We start from the raw sequence: 17,470 nt of genomic DNA on the forward strand, positions 1-17,470 counted from the left end.
AACCAAAAAGCAGCTATTGATTTGGTAAACCAGATATTCTAAAATTTTTAGTCCTCTATCTGGAACGCATTGCCCCATCTTCACTTTATTACAACTTGGATCCAGGCTAGTCTTCCCCACTTTTCTTTACTAGTCTTCTCTTAGGACTTTTCCACTCTTGCTCCTGGATCTCAGTATTTTATACCTGTAACACTCACCACGGTCTGGCTTGCATCAGATATAGACGTCTGCATCTCTGTCTTACGTGGTCTCCAACACAGGACTCCAGTGCACTGCTTCAGGATCACCTGCGCCCAGGAGACTTATCAGTAGGCCTGGGGCTGACGTGGACACCTGACGCTTCTTAGCTCCTTAGGTGATCCAGCTGCACAGCCAGGTCTCTGCAAGATTTAGTTTCCAGAGGGCAGGGGCAGAGTCCTGGCCACTTTTTTTTAATGCCTTAAACTGGGACGGCACTTAGAACGTTTTTGAGAAGAAAGTTTTGTCCTTGTCTGAGGACTACACAGACCTGGGGGCACTTCATGACTCTCAAGTGTGTATATGCAAGAAAAATGAAGGAAAAAAAACCTAGTTGAGAAATGATTCTAGGGCGCCTGGGTGGCTCAGTTGGTTGAGCGACTGCCTTCGGCTCAGGTCATGATCCTGGAGTCCCTGGATCGAGTCCCGCGTCGGGCTCCCTGCTCGGCGGGGAGCCTGCTTCTCCCTCTGACCCTCCCCCCCCTCTCATGTGCTCTCTCTCATTCTCTCTCTCTCAAATAAATAAATAAAATCTTTAAAAAAAAAAAAAAAATGATTCTATCCCTTTCAGAAGCACAGAAATCTGCCAGTGACAATACATACCCCTATGAATGGTTCCTGCCATTTTCGTTGCTCACGAGAATTTGTAAAGCTAAGGTTACAATTATAATCACTACTCTGGAAGCCGCTCCTCATTAAGCAATCATCATAAAGATGCCACCTTCAGTTGGACAGTGTTGAGCTTGCCAGGCCTGTCACAACAAAGTACCACAGATTGGGTGACTTAGCCAATAGAAATTAGTTTTCTCACAGTTCTGGAGACCAGAAGTCTGAGATCAAGGTATCAGCAGAGTTGTTTCCTCTGAGGCCTCTTTCCTTGTCTTACAGATGAGCGATCTTCACCCTGTGTCCAAATTTCCTCTTATTAGACCAGTCATACAGATGAAGGAACTCAGTTTTAACTCAATCACTTCTTTGAAGACGTCATCTCCAAATATGCTCACATTCTGAGGTACTAGGGGTTAGAACTTCCACATACATGAATTGGGGGGAACACAATTCAACCCCTAACAGACAATAATCACTTGTATACCTGAAGATCGGTCATTTTGCAGTGTTTGACCCTACGATGCAGCTCTGGCGATCAGATGCTGCAAGTTCACACACCTGATGACAGGCTGACAGCTTCTGGCTTGCTTATGTTCCTCAAGACAGTTGAAGGAGTGTTTACTAGGAAGTGTGTATATAGGCCAACGTGCTGAAAAGGCTGAAGGAGACTCTAACTCCTATTACCTCTTTGCCCTTTGATGTGCTGAGGACCTCAGCTCAGCACACACAAGGTTATGAACAACTCACCTTTTAAGGAAGGAAACACCAAGCATCATATACTAAACTACAAGAAAACTGCAAACTAGCTTCTAGGCTTGGCCCTGAAAACTCAAATAAGGAGTCTTTTACTTGTATTAGTAAAACCTGGGGCTTCTTGGGTCACCTACAGACTTCTTAAGGCTAGAAATCTCTGCTGGGCTAATTTAAAACTGAAGACGATTAGCTAATACTGTTTACTGTATGTGGGGCACTGTGGTAGCCCTTTACATGTATTAACTAACATCAAACAGTATTATAAATGGGAACTCTTATTATTCTCTTTTTATAGTTAACAGAGGTATAAAGAGTACACAAAACTTGGCTAAGGATACAAACCACCATGCAATGAAGCCCAGATTGCAGACATTCAGCAGGGCTCCACAACTCATGTCCTGCCTCTCAGTGTGACTCTTTACCCAACAGACTGATCCCACAGCAGCAGCAGATGAGGCCACCTGCAACAGGTACAGACGGCTGAGGAAACTCTTGGCAAAAGGGCAGTTACCAGCTGATTCACTTCCTGGGAATGACTTAAAATGTGCCATTTAAGTCTAAGAAGTCAAACATGGAAGAGACAGTTGTAAATAAGCAACAGGTACATTCTCAAACTGTTTCCTAGGCTTCCTGTTTTCCTACCAGGCTAACAATCGTGGATGGCATCTCAACTGGAGACAGGAAATGAAGGCATTTAACCCAGCATGAGCTAGTGAGATGGACGGAGAGAGGGAGCTGGTAGCTCAGCACCACCAGTTTCCTGGGAACAGAGGTGGCCTGCCACCAGGATGCCTTTGGCAAAAGGCTGTTTGGAGCTGCCCCAGTCCCACCAGCGCCGTCTAACAGAGGCTTCATGACCCAGTATCAGCAGCCAGCTCTAACCACCACCACCTCACCCAATCCCTCAACTGTACACCTACTGAAGTTCTCCAAGAAGGCAGCAGAGTAAAGGCACTCCCTTAGTGAGGACGAGGGCTGGAGATGAGAATGGGAAACACAGGAAGCATAGTTCATTTAACCACTGCTATGCAGAAATACATTACAATATTATCCCAAAGTTATGCTACTTAGAAAATACTTTTTCCAGACATGTATCATATGACCTCACTGATATGAGGAATTCTTAATCTCAGGAAACAAACTGAGGGTTGTTGGAGTGGGGGGTGGGGTGGGAGGGATGGGGTGACTGGGTGATGGACACTGGGAAGGGTATGTGCTCTGGTAAGCGCTGTGAATTGTGCAAGACTGTTGAATCTCAGATCTGTACCTCTGAAACAAATAATGCAATATATGTTAAGAAAGAAAAAAAGAAGAAGAATGTAGCAGGAGGGGAAGAACGAAGGGGGGGAAATCGGAGGGGGAGAAGAACCATGAGAGATGATGGACTCTGAAAAACAAACTGAGGGTTCTAGAGGGGAGGGGGGTGGGAGGATGGGTTAGCCTGGTGATGGGTATTGAGGAGGGCACGTTCTGCATGGAGCACTGGGTGTTATGCACAAACAATGAATCATGGAACACTATATCTAAAACTAATGATGTAATGTATGGGGATTAACATAACAATAAAAAAATTTAAAAAAAAAAAAGAAAGAAAATACTTTCTCCACTTCTAACCGTAGAAAACAAAACCAAGCTATACCTAATCTTTCCCTAAATGACTCATTCTTCTTCCACAAAATGAGATTACGAGGGGAAGCCTGTATTTTAAAAAAGGTTTTTATTTTAATCCTTCCTAGAGGAATACAGATTTGAATGAAATACATTCATTCCATAAATACATTAGCAGCAAAACCCTCCCACCAGAATCCGCTCTACTCCAGCCCAGAGGCTGCACCTTAGAGCAGGAGCATGTTCCATCAACCTTCATCTCCAGGATGTGTCTGCTTCTTGCTGAAAGCAGGATATACATGTGAGATCAGGTGAAAGACCAGATGGATGGATGAATGAACTAAGCTGGGACCCTGAAAACACAACCACGTGGTGACCATCAAGCCTTCTATACCTTTGAAATCCGCTAACGCCCACCATGCTGAACTGATGAGATCCTTCACCAGAGACAACTGAGAAGGTCTAACCTTGCAAATGCACCAATGTGTTTGAAATCATTTGTCATTCCGAGTTGGCACCATTTTAATGGTGTCTTGTTCTTTTTCGCAGGATAAGCCAGATATAAAGGATCATTCCCTCCTTCCTGCCACGGTCCGAGGTACCACTCTGCCAGCTGAGTCCACATGTGTTTGCTGTCAGGAGATAATCCAGCAGGCATTATTTGACTCACTACACCTCCAGCTCCCCTTTGTGTAGAGGCTAGAGGCTTTACTGGAGACAGAGAGAGACATGTCTAAACCTACACAGATCTCTAAGGAACAATAACAGATGTCTCAACCTGGCTTCCATCAAAGCTAGTTTTTTTGGACAGTGGCCCAGATGTCTCTCCTTTTCTTTTCTCCAACATTGCCTGTTGCCTGGCTGGTCCTTTTTTATCTGCCCTCTAGGCTTCTGCTGAAATTTTGGGAAGCAAGATCTACCCTAAACTCCCAAGTAGCCAAGAGAGATTAAGGCAGGTGGTGCTTTAAACCTGTCAGCTGAAGTCAAAGCAACAAGCTTACACTGCTGTGTTCCAATCCATTCTGGGATGACTTAAGTCACAACAGTCTACATAAAACACAACACCAGAACCACAATCAGCAATCGGGATGACTGTGAGGCAGGGACCAAGTTTAGCATGCTACCACATCATAGGGCCAGGAGGAAAATGGAACAATGGAAGAATTTAAAATAAATCTGATTTGTTTGGGTGGAAGACAGCTTTGACTCAGGTATAAATGCATCACCTAGTTTATCATGTAAATAAGGAGTGGGCTTCAAAAGCTGACACTTTCCTCCCCATACACCACTTAAAAATAGTTTACCTGCTCTCTTTTCCCAATCTGTTCTAAAGTGTTCTCATTAGGATACTCTTCTATAAGTGCTTTATCCATTCCCATTCAGTCTTTGACTGTTGGCTGGAAGAAAATCAGAAACCATTTTATATAAAAACCACTGTAGTGGATAACTGGTTGTATATGTTTTTCCCTTTTGCGTTTTCCATCCAAAATAGTTGGCTTTTATTTATGTGCCGAGAGAGACTCATCTGCTGCATACACAGCACTGTTAATCCGACAGTCTTCTGTCCCCACAGAGTCTGCTAGTTCTTCCTCCTCTGAGTCGTCATCTTCTTCCTCCTCTTGTGCTGATGAGCTGGAGGTGGGACCTTTGCAGGTTTTCAGGTGGCGGGTGAGATGGTATTTGGTAAGATAAGCCTTTGTACATTTTTCACAGACATAATCCCGTTTTCCTTCGTGAGAATTGAGATGTTTCTTCAAGTGATTTGTTCTCAAGAACAGCTTATCACACTTGGGACACTTGATCTGGCGTTCTCTGAGAGGAACACAAGAAAAAACATTTGATTTGGGGTTACAAATGACAACTGAGGCACACACTTATTCTTCACAACCTCAGGTCTTTGTCAGAGGAGCTCTACCCATCTAGAATCAGACTTTTTTTTTTTTAAGTAGGCTCCATGCCCAGCATGGAGCCCAACGCCAGGGCTTGAACTCACGACCCTGAGATCAAGACCTGAGCTGAAATCAAGAGTTGCATGCTCTACCAACTGAGCCAGCCAGGTGCCCCTCCAATGTGGTAGTATTAATATACATGCCCATCAACAGCCACTTGGGAGTTCCTGTTGCCCCACATTCTCAACAACTGGAAGATTCAAATTTGAACATTCATGCCACCTGGCCAATACATAATGAGATCTCACTATGGTATTAATGCTATCCCATATAACAAAAAATTACCCAGTTCAAAATGTCATGTGTCAAGGTTTGAGTAACCCTGGCTTAGACATTTTAGAGCTGGAAAAAAACCTAAAAAAATCATGTAGACCAGGAATTTTTTTTTAACTCTTTTTTTGAGCAGCTGAACCCTACGTCTTAAAGGCTCAATATGCAAAACAGATAAAAGGAGATTAAAATCCTTGAAGAAGTGGTAGGATACAGTGAGAAGTGCTGAAGTCTGGCCTCCTCAGCATTTCTACCACCTTCTCCCAGCAGAAGAGGGCACTGAGGGAACCTGTGGAGCTACAGGATGTGGAAAACTAAGCCCCTGCCTTCACGGAGCTTATGTTCTAACAGAGGAGTTACATCATAAACAAAAAATATGTAACATCATGTCAAATAGTAAAAAGTACTATGAAAAAAAAAATGAAGCCAGGTAAGAGTAATAGAGTTCTTTTTTAGATAAGATAGTCAAGGAAGGCCATTCTGAGATGACAACATTTTTGAGCAAAAACCTGAATGCAGTGAGGTAGGAAGACAGGAAGATGTCTAGGGTGGGGGATGTCTAGGCACAGGCAGTTCAGGGCAAAGGTCCTGAGACGGGAGTGTGTTTAGTATGCTGGAGTCTCATGGGGGCCGGCGGGGGGGGGGGGGGGGGGGGGGGGGGGGGGGGGGGCGGCAATGTGGCTAAAGCAGAACATGAGGGGAAAAATAATAAAGACGAAGTGGGAGAAGCAGCCACATACCACTACCATATCATGAAGGGACTTCCACACTATGGTAAAAACCTTCTCACCCAAGTATGATGGGAAGCCACGGGGGAATTATGAGCAGAGACAAACACAGTCTGACTTATGTCTTAAATGGATCACTCCAGTTACTACGACAGAATACAGTGCCTGTATATGCATGTCTGGGTAGAAAAGGAGCAGAGAGGCTGGCTGGAAGACTACTGAGATGATCCAAACGAAAGATGCTGGCGGTCTGGACTAGATAAAGCTGAATGAAGAATGGAAGACTGAGCTGGTGAACACTGGGGGAAAATCAAGTTTGTGGGGGGTAATAGTAAGAGCTGAGTTTTGGGGGTGCCTGGGTTAAGTGTCTGCCTTTGGCTCAGGTCATGGTCCCAGGGTCCTGGGATCGAGCCCCACCATCGGGCTCCCTTCTCCGCAGGAAGCCTGCTTCTCCCTCTCCCTCTGCCCCTGCTTGTGTTCCCTCTCTCGCTGTCAAATAAATAAATAAAATCTTTAAAAAAAAAAAAAAAAAAAAAAGGAGCTGAGTTTTGGATATACCAGGTTTGAGTTACCTTAGTGGACATCCAGAACTGAGAGATGTTGAGTGAACGGTTAGATATATAAGGCTGGAGATATAAATCATAAAGATGGTATCTAAAAAGCCATGGGACTAAGGAGATGACCTAGGTGGTAAGCGTCCCTGCCCCTGCTCTCAAGTTGCTCTTTCTGAGGAGGGTGCAAAGTCAGTCTCTGCCACATGCCTCACACTCTCCTCAAACTGTGGGACAGAAACTCCTCCTGCATTTGGCTTTAGGACTGTAGCTAGGTTTTTTTCTAAGCAGATAAACAAAATGAATTCCAATACTACTACATCCATTTTGAAATGTCTAAAGGTAAAAAATACAAACATCTAAAAATTTTACCAATGATCTCCACAGGAAATTTAGTGTCTCATTCAAAAATATTTTGAGTGAAGGGCACCTGGGTGGCTCAGTTGGTTAAGCATCCGACTCTTGATTTTGGCTCAGGTCATGATCTCATGGTCATGGGATCAAGCCCTGCATCAGGCTCCCTGTTCAGCGGGGAGTCTGCTTGAGATTCTCTCTCTTCTCTCTCTCCTCTACCCCTCTGTCCCTCCCCACCATGCCTGTGCACGCACACACTCTCTCTCTGCTTCTCTAAAATAAATAAATAAATCTTTAAAAAAACATTTTGAGTAGTGCTTAATTACGAATGACTTACAAACTAGGTTAAAGCTTGGATGGTCTAAAAACTTTTTATCCCATGGAAGTTTGGCAAAGAGGGTTATTGTTTCATCATTGTGACAAAGAGTCAAAGAGTCCAGATCCTCACTTAAGAGAATTGTTTTCATTGGTGAATACCTGATTAAGCCAATTCTCAAACCCAGTGGAGACAAATAGTTATACCACTAACCTCAAAATAATTTATATTGCATTATGCTGTGAAATGGCTACAGAAAAAGCAAGTGCAGAGAAAGTCAAGGTCAAGGAAGAAAATAACTCCATTTAGTAATAAGCACAGAACATGGGGCACCTGGGTGGCTCAGTCGGTTAAGCGTCTGCCTTCGGCTCAGGTCATGATCCCAGGGTCCTGGGACTGAGCCCCGCATCGGGCTCCCTGCTCGGCGGGAAGCCTGCTTCTCCCTCTCCACTTCCCCTGCTTGTGTTCCCTCTCTCACTGTGTCTCTCTCTGACAAATAAATAAATAAAATCTTCACACACAAAAAAAATAAGCACAGAACAGTTCATATCCGGAACACTGTCTTCACTTCTGGGTAACAAATCTGAAACCAGGTGATAGGAAAGCTGCAGAAATTAGGGACATTAAGCCTGATGAAAAGAAGGCTTAAAGGGAACATGACAGCAATCATAAGTACAAAGGAGTTTAAAGATATATTAAACCTACATGTATCATTCCAGAGGCAGGTGTATAGAGTGAATGGAGAGAGGCTGACATAAGCTGATTCAAGCAAAACTTTTCCTGAAAACTCAATAAATCAGTTGTGTGCTATTCTAGAAGAAACCATAGTATCACTTGCCAGAGACACTGTGGAAACAAGCCTTTCATTTGGATGAACTCAGTAGCTCTCAACACTGGCTGGACATCAGAGTCACTTGAGGAGCCTTTAAAAATTACCAAGGCCAGGGCTCTACCCCTTACCAGCTAAATTAGAATCCCTGGAGGTAGGACCCTGGCACCAATTGTTTTTCACATTTTCCTAGTGATTATTATGAGGGGTGCTATAGGTTGAATGCTTGTGTGCCCTATCCTCCAATAAATTCATATGTTGTAGACCTAAACCACAAGGTTATGGTATTTGGAGATGGAACCTATGGGAAGTAATTAGATTTAGATGAGGTCATGAAGATTGGACCCCCCACAATGGGATAAGTGTCAGAAGAAAACGCAGACAGACCAGAGCTCATCTGCTCTCCCCCACCCCATGTGGGGACACAGCAGGAAGGTAGCTATCTGCAAGCCAGGAAGAAGGTTCTCAGGAGAACCCAACCATTCTAGCACCCTGACTTTGGATTTCCAGTCTCTAGAAGGTATTTTGTTACGGCAGTTCAAGCTGACTAGCATAAGCAGCTGGACTAAATGATCTGAGAAATCTCTTTCAGCTCTAATGATATATAATTCTATATAGTATTTGATAATTCACGTGTCTAATTTCTAAAATTTCACACTAATAATGAAACTACTTCATGAAGACTTTGTTTTTAAAAAAGTCATTCTGAGAATTACAAATGTAGATCCATACTTCTTGGATGTTTTAGTGTTTCAGGTTGCATTTTTAAAAAGATTTATTTACTTACTTATCTGACGTGGGGGGGGCATACGTGAGCAGGGGGAGGGGCTGAGGGAGAGTGAGAAGGAGAGAAGCAGACTCCCCGCTGAGAGCGGAGCTCCACATGAGGCTCGATCCCACGACCCATGAGATCATCATCTGAGTCAAAACCCAGAGTCTGACCCTCAACCAACTGAGCCACCCAGATACCCCTCAGGTTGCACTTGATTAGGAATCAGACAAAAGAGCTAATACGAAAGCAAAGTACCTAACTAAACCTTACAATAAGAATTATCAAGTCTCGGGGCACCTGGGTGGCTCAGTCGGTTACACATCTTTCGGCTCAAGTCGTGATCTCAGGGTCCTGGGATCGAGCCCCACGTCAGGATCTCTGCTCAATGGGGAACCTGCTTCTCCCTCTCCCTCTGCCACTTCCCCTGCTTGTGCCCCCTCTGTCTCAAATAAATATTTTTAAAAATCTTTAAAAAAAAGAATATCAAGTTTCCATTGAACATGACTTCCTAAACAGTACCTCCATAACATAAGCTAATGTTTTCTCCCTCTTCTAACATTTACTAAAAGCTCAGGGCCACAAAATCTATTCTTTTCTTTTCTTTAAGATTTTATTTATTTATCTGACAGAGATAGTGAGACAGGGAACACAAGCAGGGAGAGTGGGAGAGGGAGAAGCAGGCTTCCCGTGGAGCAGGGAGCCCAATGCGGGGCCCTGGGATCATGACCTGAGCTGAAGGCAGACGCTTAATGGCTGAGCCACCCAGGCGCCCCCACAAAATCTATTCTTTTCTCTTTACCACTACCGTTAACTAACACAACCCAGACATTTAATTACACTTGGATTCATGCAATAAATTCTTAATGGGTCGAGCAATATTTGATCTTCTCCTTCAATCATCCTGTCCTACTGCCAGAGTAATCTTTACAAAATGGACATCTCACCATGACATCCTTTTCCTTAAAGTCCTTCAACATTTATACAAGAGTGTGAATACACTTAACATTACTGAACAGTATACTTAAAAAATGGTTAAGATGGTGAGGCTCCTGGGTGGCTCCGTCAGTTAAGCATCCGACTCTTGATTTCATCTCAGGTCATGATTTTAGGGTTGTGAGATCGAGCCCTGTGTTGGGCTCTGCACTGGGCATGGGGCCTGCTTGAGAGTCTCTCTTTGCCCCTTCCCCATCTACCTCCCCACTCTAAAAAAAATAAAATTTAAAAACGGTTAAGACGGTAACTTTTACGTTACGTGTTTTTTTTACTGTAATTAAAACACACACCCAGCATAGTGCCTGCTACATGGGGATGTAAAATCCTTCAGTGGCCTCCCATTATTTCCAGAAAGAAATTTAATTTTCCTAGTTGGATAAAAGGTTCATGACTTCATTGCCGCCTCTCCATCATTCTCACATGCACACTATGCTCTAACTGTAAAGAACCACTTGTGTTCCACAGTCCTTGTATCTGTGTTTCTAAATATGTCTACAATACTATTCCCACCCCTTTACCCTTCTTTGCCTCCCTGAATAATTCTAATTCATCTTCTTTAATACTTAGCTCAAGACTCCCAGGAAGCTTTTCCAGGACACCCTGGCCGGGTCTGTGACCCCCTTCCACAGCCTCTCAGGATCCAATGTTTACTCTAACCGCAATGTGGTATGATAGTGCTTTACTGTTCTGCCTCTCTTATTGGACTCTGAGCTCTTTAAAGATAAGGTCTATGTCTTTCACCTCTGTATTTTCACCACTTGGCATAATGGTGGGCATCGAGGAGGTACTTAAAAAATATTTGTTAAATTAAATGAGATTATGGGTTGAAAAAAAGTAAATACAGAGAGAAGTGAAAAATAAGAAAGATGAAGCAGGGGCACCTGGATGGCTCAGGTGGTTAAGTGTCTGCCTTCAGCTCAGGTCATGATCCCAGGGTCCTGGGATCGAGCCCCATATTGGGCTCCTGGCTCAGCGGGGAGCCTGCTTCTCCCTCTCCCTCTGCCTCTCCCTCTGCTCATGCTCTCTATCTCTGTATCTTAAATGAATAAATAAAATCTTAAAAAAAAAGAAAAATGAAGCAAACTAAGTGAAATCTTGCAGGATAAAACCAAAACTTAGATTTCCAACCTTTGCTTGGCTAGGTGAACACAGGAAGCAGCTACCAAGGTAGGAGACAATGAGTCAGCACTTGAAAGCACTCAAGTTCACCACCTAAAGAGCATGTGGGCTGTGGGGTAACTTACTGTGTGTGGATGAGCACGTGCTGCTTGAGGTCCTGCCTCCGCATAAACAACTTGTCACAGTAATCACACTTGAGATTCTTCTCGCCCGTGTGGATAACCATGTGCGACTCTAGGTGAGCCTTCTGGGTGAAAGACTTGTCACACAAAGTACATCTGTAGTTCTTCTGACCTGCACATTAACCCAAATTGCCACACTGTGAATAAAATAATCACTAGCATTCTCGAGATGAATAGACACAGGTATGGGTATGTGGCAGAGGCAGGAATGAAACAGAACTGATAACTGGAACATCACCTTCTAGGGCTATTTACCTAGAACCAGTCAGAGAAAATGAATTTATAATCTGCAACAAAGGCCAGTGAAGCTAATAAATCTGACCTCCTTCCAGGACCACTTACCTAAATGTCTATACATATTTTTTTACTGTTTATAGCTGACACATGATATGAAATCTGAAAAGAAATTACTTACAATCCTAGCAACCAGCCTAACCCATTATGTTTAAAAGACCTCATGAATTGGGGAGCCTGGGTGGCTCAGTCATTAAGCATCTGCCTTCAGCTCAGGTCATGATCCCAGAGTCCTGGGATCAAGCCCTGCATCGGGCTCCCTGCTCCTCGGGAAGCCTGCTTCTCCCTCTCCCACTCCCCCTGCTTGTGTTCCATCTCTCGCTGTGTCTCTGTCAAATAAATAAATAAAATCTTAAAAAAAAAAACACCTCATGAATTATAGCATCTCTATATAGACAAACATACTTTTACAACCTAAATTTATAGTTTTCTCTTTTTTTAAACATATGACCTCATAAACCAGGGGTGAAATAGAATCTTTCTAAGAATGCAGAAATAAGATTACTCTAAGTCAGGGACTGGCCAACCTTCTGTAAAGTCTAGTCTGTATCTGGAGTTTTGTGGACCATATAGTCTCCATCGTGACCACTCAGTTGTTTTGTTTTTTTTTTAAGATTTTATTTATTTATTTGACAGAGAGAGACACAGCGAGAGAGGGAACACAAGCAGGGGCAGTGGGAGAGGGAGAAGCAGGCTTCCCGTGGAGCAGGGAGCCCGATGCGGGGCTCGATCCCAGGACCCTGGGACCATGACCTGAGCCGAAGGCAGACGCTTAACGACTGAGCCACCCAGGCACCCCGTGACCACTCAGTCTTAAATGCAAAAGGACAAGGAAGAATTTTACTTTCAAAGATTTGGAGAACCAATGATCCAGCCAAGAAAACCAAGACGTCATCAGTTATTTTGTAGTATGTACTTACTTTTTTTTTTTAAAGATTTTTATTTATTTATTTGACAGAGAGAGAGAGAGCAGGAACACAAGCAGGGAGAGTGGGAGAGGGAGAAGCAGGCTCTCCGCCGAGCAGGGAGCCCGATGTGGGGCTCGATCCCAGGACCCTGGGATCATGACCCAAGCCAAAGGCAGTGGCCTAACCGACTGAGCCACCCAGGCGCCCCATGTAGTATGTATTTAAAAAATATGTGCTAGGGGGCACCTGGGTGGCTCAGTTGGTTAAGCGACTGCCTTCGGCTCAGGTCATGATCCTGGAGTCCCTGGATCGAGTCCCACATCGGGCTCCCTGCTCAGCAGGAGTCTGCTTCTCCCTCTGACCCTCACCCCTCTCACGTGCTCTCTCTCTCCTCTCATCCTCTCTCTCAAATAAATAAAGTCTTTAAAAAAATAAAAAATAAAAAATATGTGCTAGGGGCGCCTGGGTGGCTCATTCGTTAAGCGTCTGCCTTCGGCTCAGGTCATGATCCCAGGGTCCTGGGATCGAGCCCCGCATCGGGCTCCCTGCTCCACGGGAAGCCTGCATCTCCCTCTCCCACTCCCCCTGCTTGTGTTCCCTCTCTCGCTGTGTCTCTCTCTGTCAAATAAATAAAATCTTTAAAAAAAAATAAAAAATACGTGCTAAAAGAAAGGGGTTGGCTTGTATGGAGTTTAGTAAATGGAAACTCAAAAAAACAAAATTTGACAGGCTAACTGGGCAATATTCATAGGAAGAAAACTGGCTCTGGCCAGTGACTAGGAATGAGAGGCTCAGAGTGTTTCTATAGAATTCCCTTTGCTTTCAGTCCAAACACAGGCATCAACTTCCAGATGAAGTCCATTTTCCCAGTCACCTTCAAACTATGGTTGGGGCATTTGGAATGTGAAACATTGTAATAACGGGAGCTAACACTCTCTGAGGAAGCGCAATTATCCCACCAAGATTTATCACCCAATGAAGTCCTGCTGTCAGCCGGACTCTCACATCTTAACTCCACCTACAAGACTAGCTAGCTGCAATTGACTACTGCAGTTTCTAATTGTTGCGAAATTCCATTTTGATGGTCCAATACAACTTACCTGTATGTATCTTGAGGTGGGTCCGTAGGTTGCTGGGATCACTAAAAGCCTTGCTACAGAAATCACACTTGTGGGGCTTCATACCCATGTGACCCATAAAGTGGACATGAAGTTTGGAAGGAGAGATAAAAGCCTGGGGGCACATTGAGCACTTCCACTTCCTTTCTTTGCTGTGGCTTGGCCCATGGCTGCTGCTGTGGCCCTGGCTATGAAGATGGTTATGGATGTGGCTGGTAAGGTGAGCTTTGAACTCTGTATAGGAATTGCACTCCTTGCCACAGTTACAGAGGTGCACATCTGGGTGTTCGGGAACACCTTCAAAAAAAAAATTACTCAATGTCTCCTCGTACTTAAATTTTAAAAACTCATTCTTGATATTAATGTTGCTTACAATTCTCCATTCTACCAAAATTTCCATCTTGCCCACTCTCTGTAAAACTAAAATGTCTTGTTTAATACTCTATTCCCAGCATCTCACATAGTGTGCCAGGCACAAAGGAAGCATCTGTAAATACTGGATTTTAATATATCTTTCCTAACCAAAAAACTTTTGTTAAAAAAGTGTAGTATAAACTCTTAAACATCATTTGTCATCATGACACAGTGCAAAGAAAAAGACTATGAAGTTTAAATCAATTAAAGGATCTTTCCTTTTTTTTATGAACTTAAAATTACAATGGTATTGGCTCAAAAAAGCAGCCTCAGGAACTTCAAATACCCCAAATCAAAATCTTAACGCAGAAGTTCCTTTCATAAGAATACTGCTTGATCGATAACATTCAGCTTGTGAAGAACCTCACAGATTTTAACACTTCTAACATAGGCGTAATACCCTGCTTTTATATATACAAATGTATGTGATTTGCTTCAGCTAACATATAAATCATTACCAAAACTACTTCTGGTCCTTGGTGTTTTTACTATCCTAGATTCAGGAGAAACAAGTCTTATAGTAACTTACCAATCTGCTGAGCATAATCCCGGCTATAATAAAAAAGCAGTTCATTTTCAGGAGGGATATCTTGTGAGGTGCAGAAATAGATTTTTCCATCATGGGGATAAGCCACCAAATTCTGCTCTTCCCGGTTCCTAAGTTATCACATTTAATAGATCAAGCATATTAATTTTGAAATACATACTAAACATATCCTATCCCTAAGCAAAATTCCACATGAAAACTTAGAACTATTTTCTTTGGGTCATTTTTCTAATTCCCTATCCTATTAGGAGGGACATAGAAAGAGAATTCTTACTTCTGTACATCAGCTGATTGCCCTTTATAGTCAGAAACACTAGAGAGTTTATCACGGGAAGTAAGAAAATTAAATAAAATTAAGTTTTAAAAAAGCAATAGGACAAAGACACAGAGATAGACAGCTGAATAAGAATTAACTACAACAGCCTGAGGGTTGACTAACAGCGGATATAAAGAGCAGGTACCCACTTGCAAATTCAATAACTGTACCATTCCTTATTGCGCTGGTAGGTTGAATAAAGTTATTTATTTAAAAAAAGGATATAGCTTCTTCTCTTTTGATTTATAATCACCATTAGTCAACAACTACTAGAGTGAAGAAGGTAAAAAGCCATAGGCCTCAACATATGTTTAGACATCAGTATAATCCGGAATTTTTGGCTCTTCCCTATTTTATGCAAAGCTTCCTACTGAAAAACATCCAAATCTTAACTATGTCTTCACCCAAGACTACTCTTACCTGGCTTTGCGCACAAACATCATCCAATTACATTCATTTTCATCAGTTGTAATGATGCAGAATTCTAGGACACCACTGTGGTATATCTGTCAACAGAAGGCAAACATACATGTCAAATGAACAGACAGGCAATACAAAGTGCTACTGAATTTAGGCTAGCCAACAGTCTCCTTTACTCTGCAGTAGGCTTCTGCTTCCCTAGTCAGCGTGGAACTCCACGGTTGCCTTCTCACACTTTTGTCATTTCGCCCAGGCCCATTTCCAGCAATGTAATAAAGACTACTGGAGACAGACAGACAGTGCTCAAGGTATAGAATGACCTTGCTCTTCATTATTCACATTTTGGCTTGACTGGAAAAAACAAACAAAAACCTACCACATGGTGACAAGGAGTGACTACACAGACATTAAGGTCACAGAACCATCTCTTCTCAGTCTTTTTCCAATGGACCTAGCATTCTTCTGTATTCTTTTTGGATACCAAAATGCATGTCCCCAATGCTGGCAGCACCTTACCTTTCCAATGTTCACAAGACCCACTTTCCTCTCACTTCAATTTTGCAGGCATCATTCCCAATCTATTGACTACAGTGAATCTATATAAACATGTTAAAGGAATAGCTGTTTATGACAAAACCTTGCATTTCCAGGATTCCCATTAGAAAACGAGAGAAATGATCCGGGGTGCCTGGGTGGCTCAGTCAGTCAAGCGTCTGCTTTTGGCTCAGGTCATGATCCCAGGGTCCTGGGACTGAGCCCCGCATCCGGCTCCCTGCTCTGCAGGGAGTCTGCTTCTCCCTCTCCTTCTGCCTCGCCCCCTGCTTATGCTCACTTGCTCTTTCTCTCTCAAAAATAAATAAAATCTTAAAAAAAAAAAAGAAAACTAGAGAAATGATCTTAGCTTCCAATCCCAGAACTGTTTCCCAAGCTAACTATTTGAAGAATGTTTTAGTTGATTATAAAATAAGACTTTCATCATATAAACAAAGTCCATGTCCTCAGCTGCCTCAAGTAATTTAAATGAAGAATCACTGGATTATCTAACAAAAGGAAGACTAAAAACAGTTTATTTTCTAAATTCCATAGCTGGTGTTTTGCTAAATATTATAATTTGGCTACAAAGAACAGAAAGGATGGAATATTAAATAAATGACTGACAGGTGAATGGCACCATACGAGTCTTGGCCAATTTTGTTTTACATCACTTTTAACTACCTCACTATAGTAAAAACATTCAGAAACCACAGAAAAGCTTCATGAACACTGACCTTCCAGATATGGTTGACTGCCTTGTCTGTCCATTCTGCTACTTCCATGGAATGGCTCTGTTGGCCAATGAGAGGCCCAAAGCAAGTCCGCACAGGAATGGTTTCTCCAGTCCACACACCTGTCAGTGAAAAGATATTATGCCCAATCAATGATTTAAGCATCTAACAGGATACACAAGAGAGTGGCTTAGCTTCAGTGAACCTAAGAACTACGGATATTCCAGCACTCCTGTGAGGTAGCTAAGTATTTTGTGTTCTATCCTATAAATATGAAAAATGTAATGAGCAGATTAAATAGGGCTCAGAAGAAACATGAAGAATAAGAAGCAGTATCAGAAATCCCTAAACCCGGTCTTATACATAAGGAACCAAACCAAGTCCCTCCAAGTGTTATTTTGGAATACATAAAAAAGACTAGAGAACATTACCCAATTATAAAAATATAAAGCAATTACTACAAGATAAATCAAACTAATAAAACCATCTGTGCTTAAAGCACTGCTCCATATTATCGAAGCTGTTTTAACGTTTTCAACTGACTCATACCCAAACTACAGCTGAAAAAATAATGAACCTAGATTGGTATTTTCAAAGAAATGGCACAGTAATTCAGAAACCATTTTAAATCCAAATATGGGTAACCAAACTCTGGCAGTCTATATTTCTTATTCCTTTTTCCTAAGGAGTATTAAACAATTTATGAACATTCGATGTAACTATCTTTTGTGACAAAAGGTTATCAGTGATGAATTTTCCATTTCTTATAAAAGAAACTTAAGTTTCAAGAAATGCTTTGTCATAATCGTTAGAGAATGATACAGCCAAGAATAAAAGTCTTCAGACTCAGGCCATGATTCTTTCCTTTATTCAATTCTGATTCGAAGAAAGGGGAACTTTCTCAAGAAAGTTTCAACT

The 17,470-nt window shown here is 42.5% G+C and overlaps 1 protein-coding gene across 6 annotated transcripts in view; it reads right to left on the bottom strand.

The window, feature by feature from the left end:
* Nucleotides 1-753: 753 nt before the first annotated feature.
* PRDM4 (PR/SET domain 4) overlaps nt 754-17,470 on the bottom strand; it is a 30,360-nt gene continuing 13,643 nt past the window's right edge. For 2 of the 6 annotated variants that reach the window (XM_032416653.1, XM_032416652.1), the window contains exons 7-12: nt 16,556-16,674; nt 15,288-15,373; nt 14,534-14,661; nt 13,573-13,887; nt 11,214-11,382; nt 3,297-5,019 (exon numbers count right to left, since the gene is read on the bottom strand). In XM_032416653.1, the coding sequence (XP_032272544.1) occupies nt 4,707-5,019; nt 11,214-11,382; nt 13,573-13,887; nt 14,534-14,661; nt 15,288-15,373; nt 16,556-16,674 (1,130 nt within the window). In that variant the 3' untranslated portion in view covers nt 3,297-4,706. The other 4 variants (XR_004300939.1, XR_004300938.1, XM_032416651.1 and 1 more) reach the window with 4 other exon arrangements.

This window comes from Phoca vitulina, unplaced genomic scaffold (genome assembly GCF_004348235.1).
Source record: "Phoca vitulina isolate PV1807 unplaced genomic scaffold, GSC_HSeal_1.0 scaffold19, whole genome shotgun sequence".
NCBI lineage: Eukaryota > Metazoa > Chordata > Mammalia > Carnivora > Phocidae > Phoca > Phoca vitulina.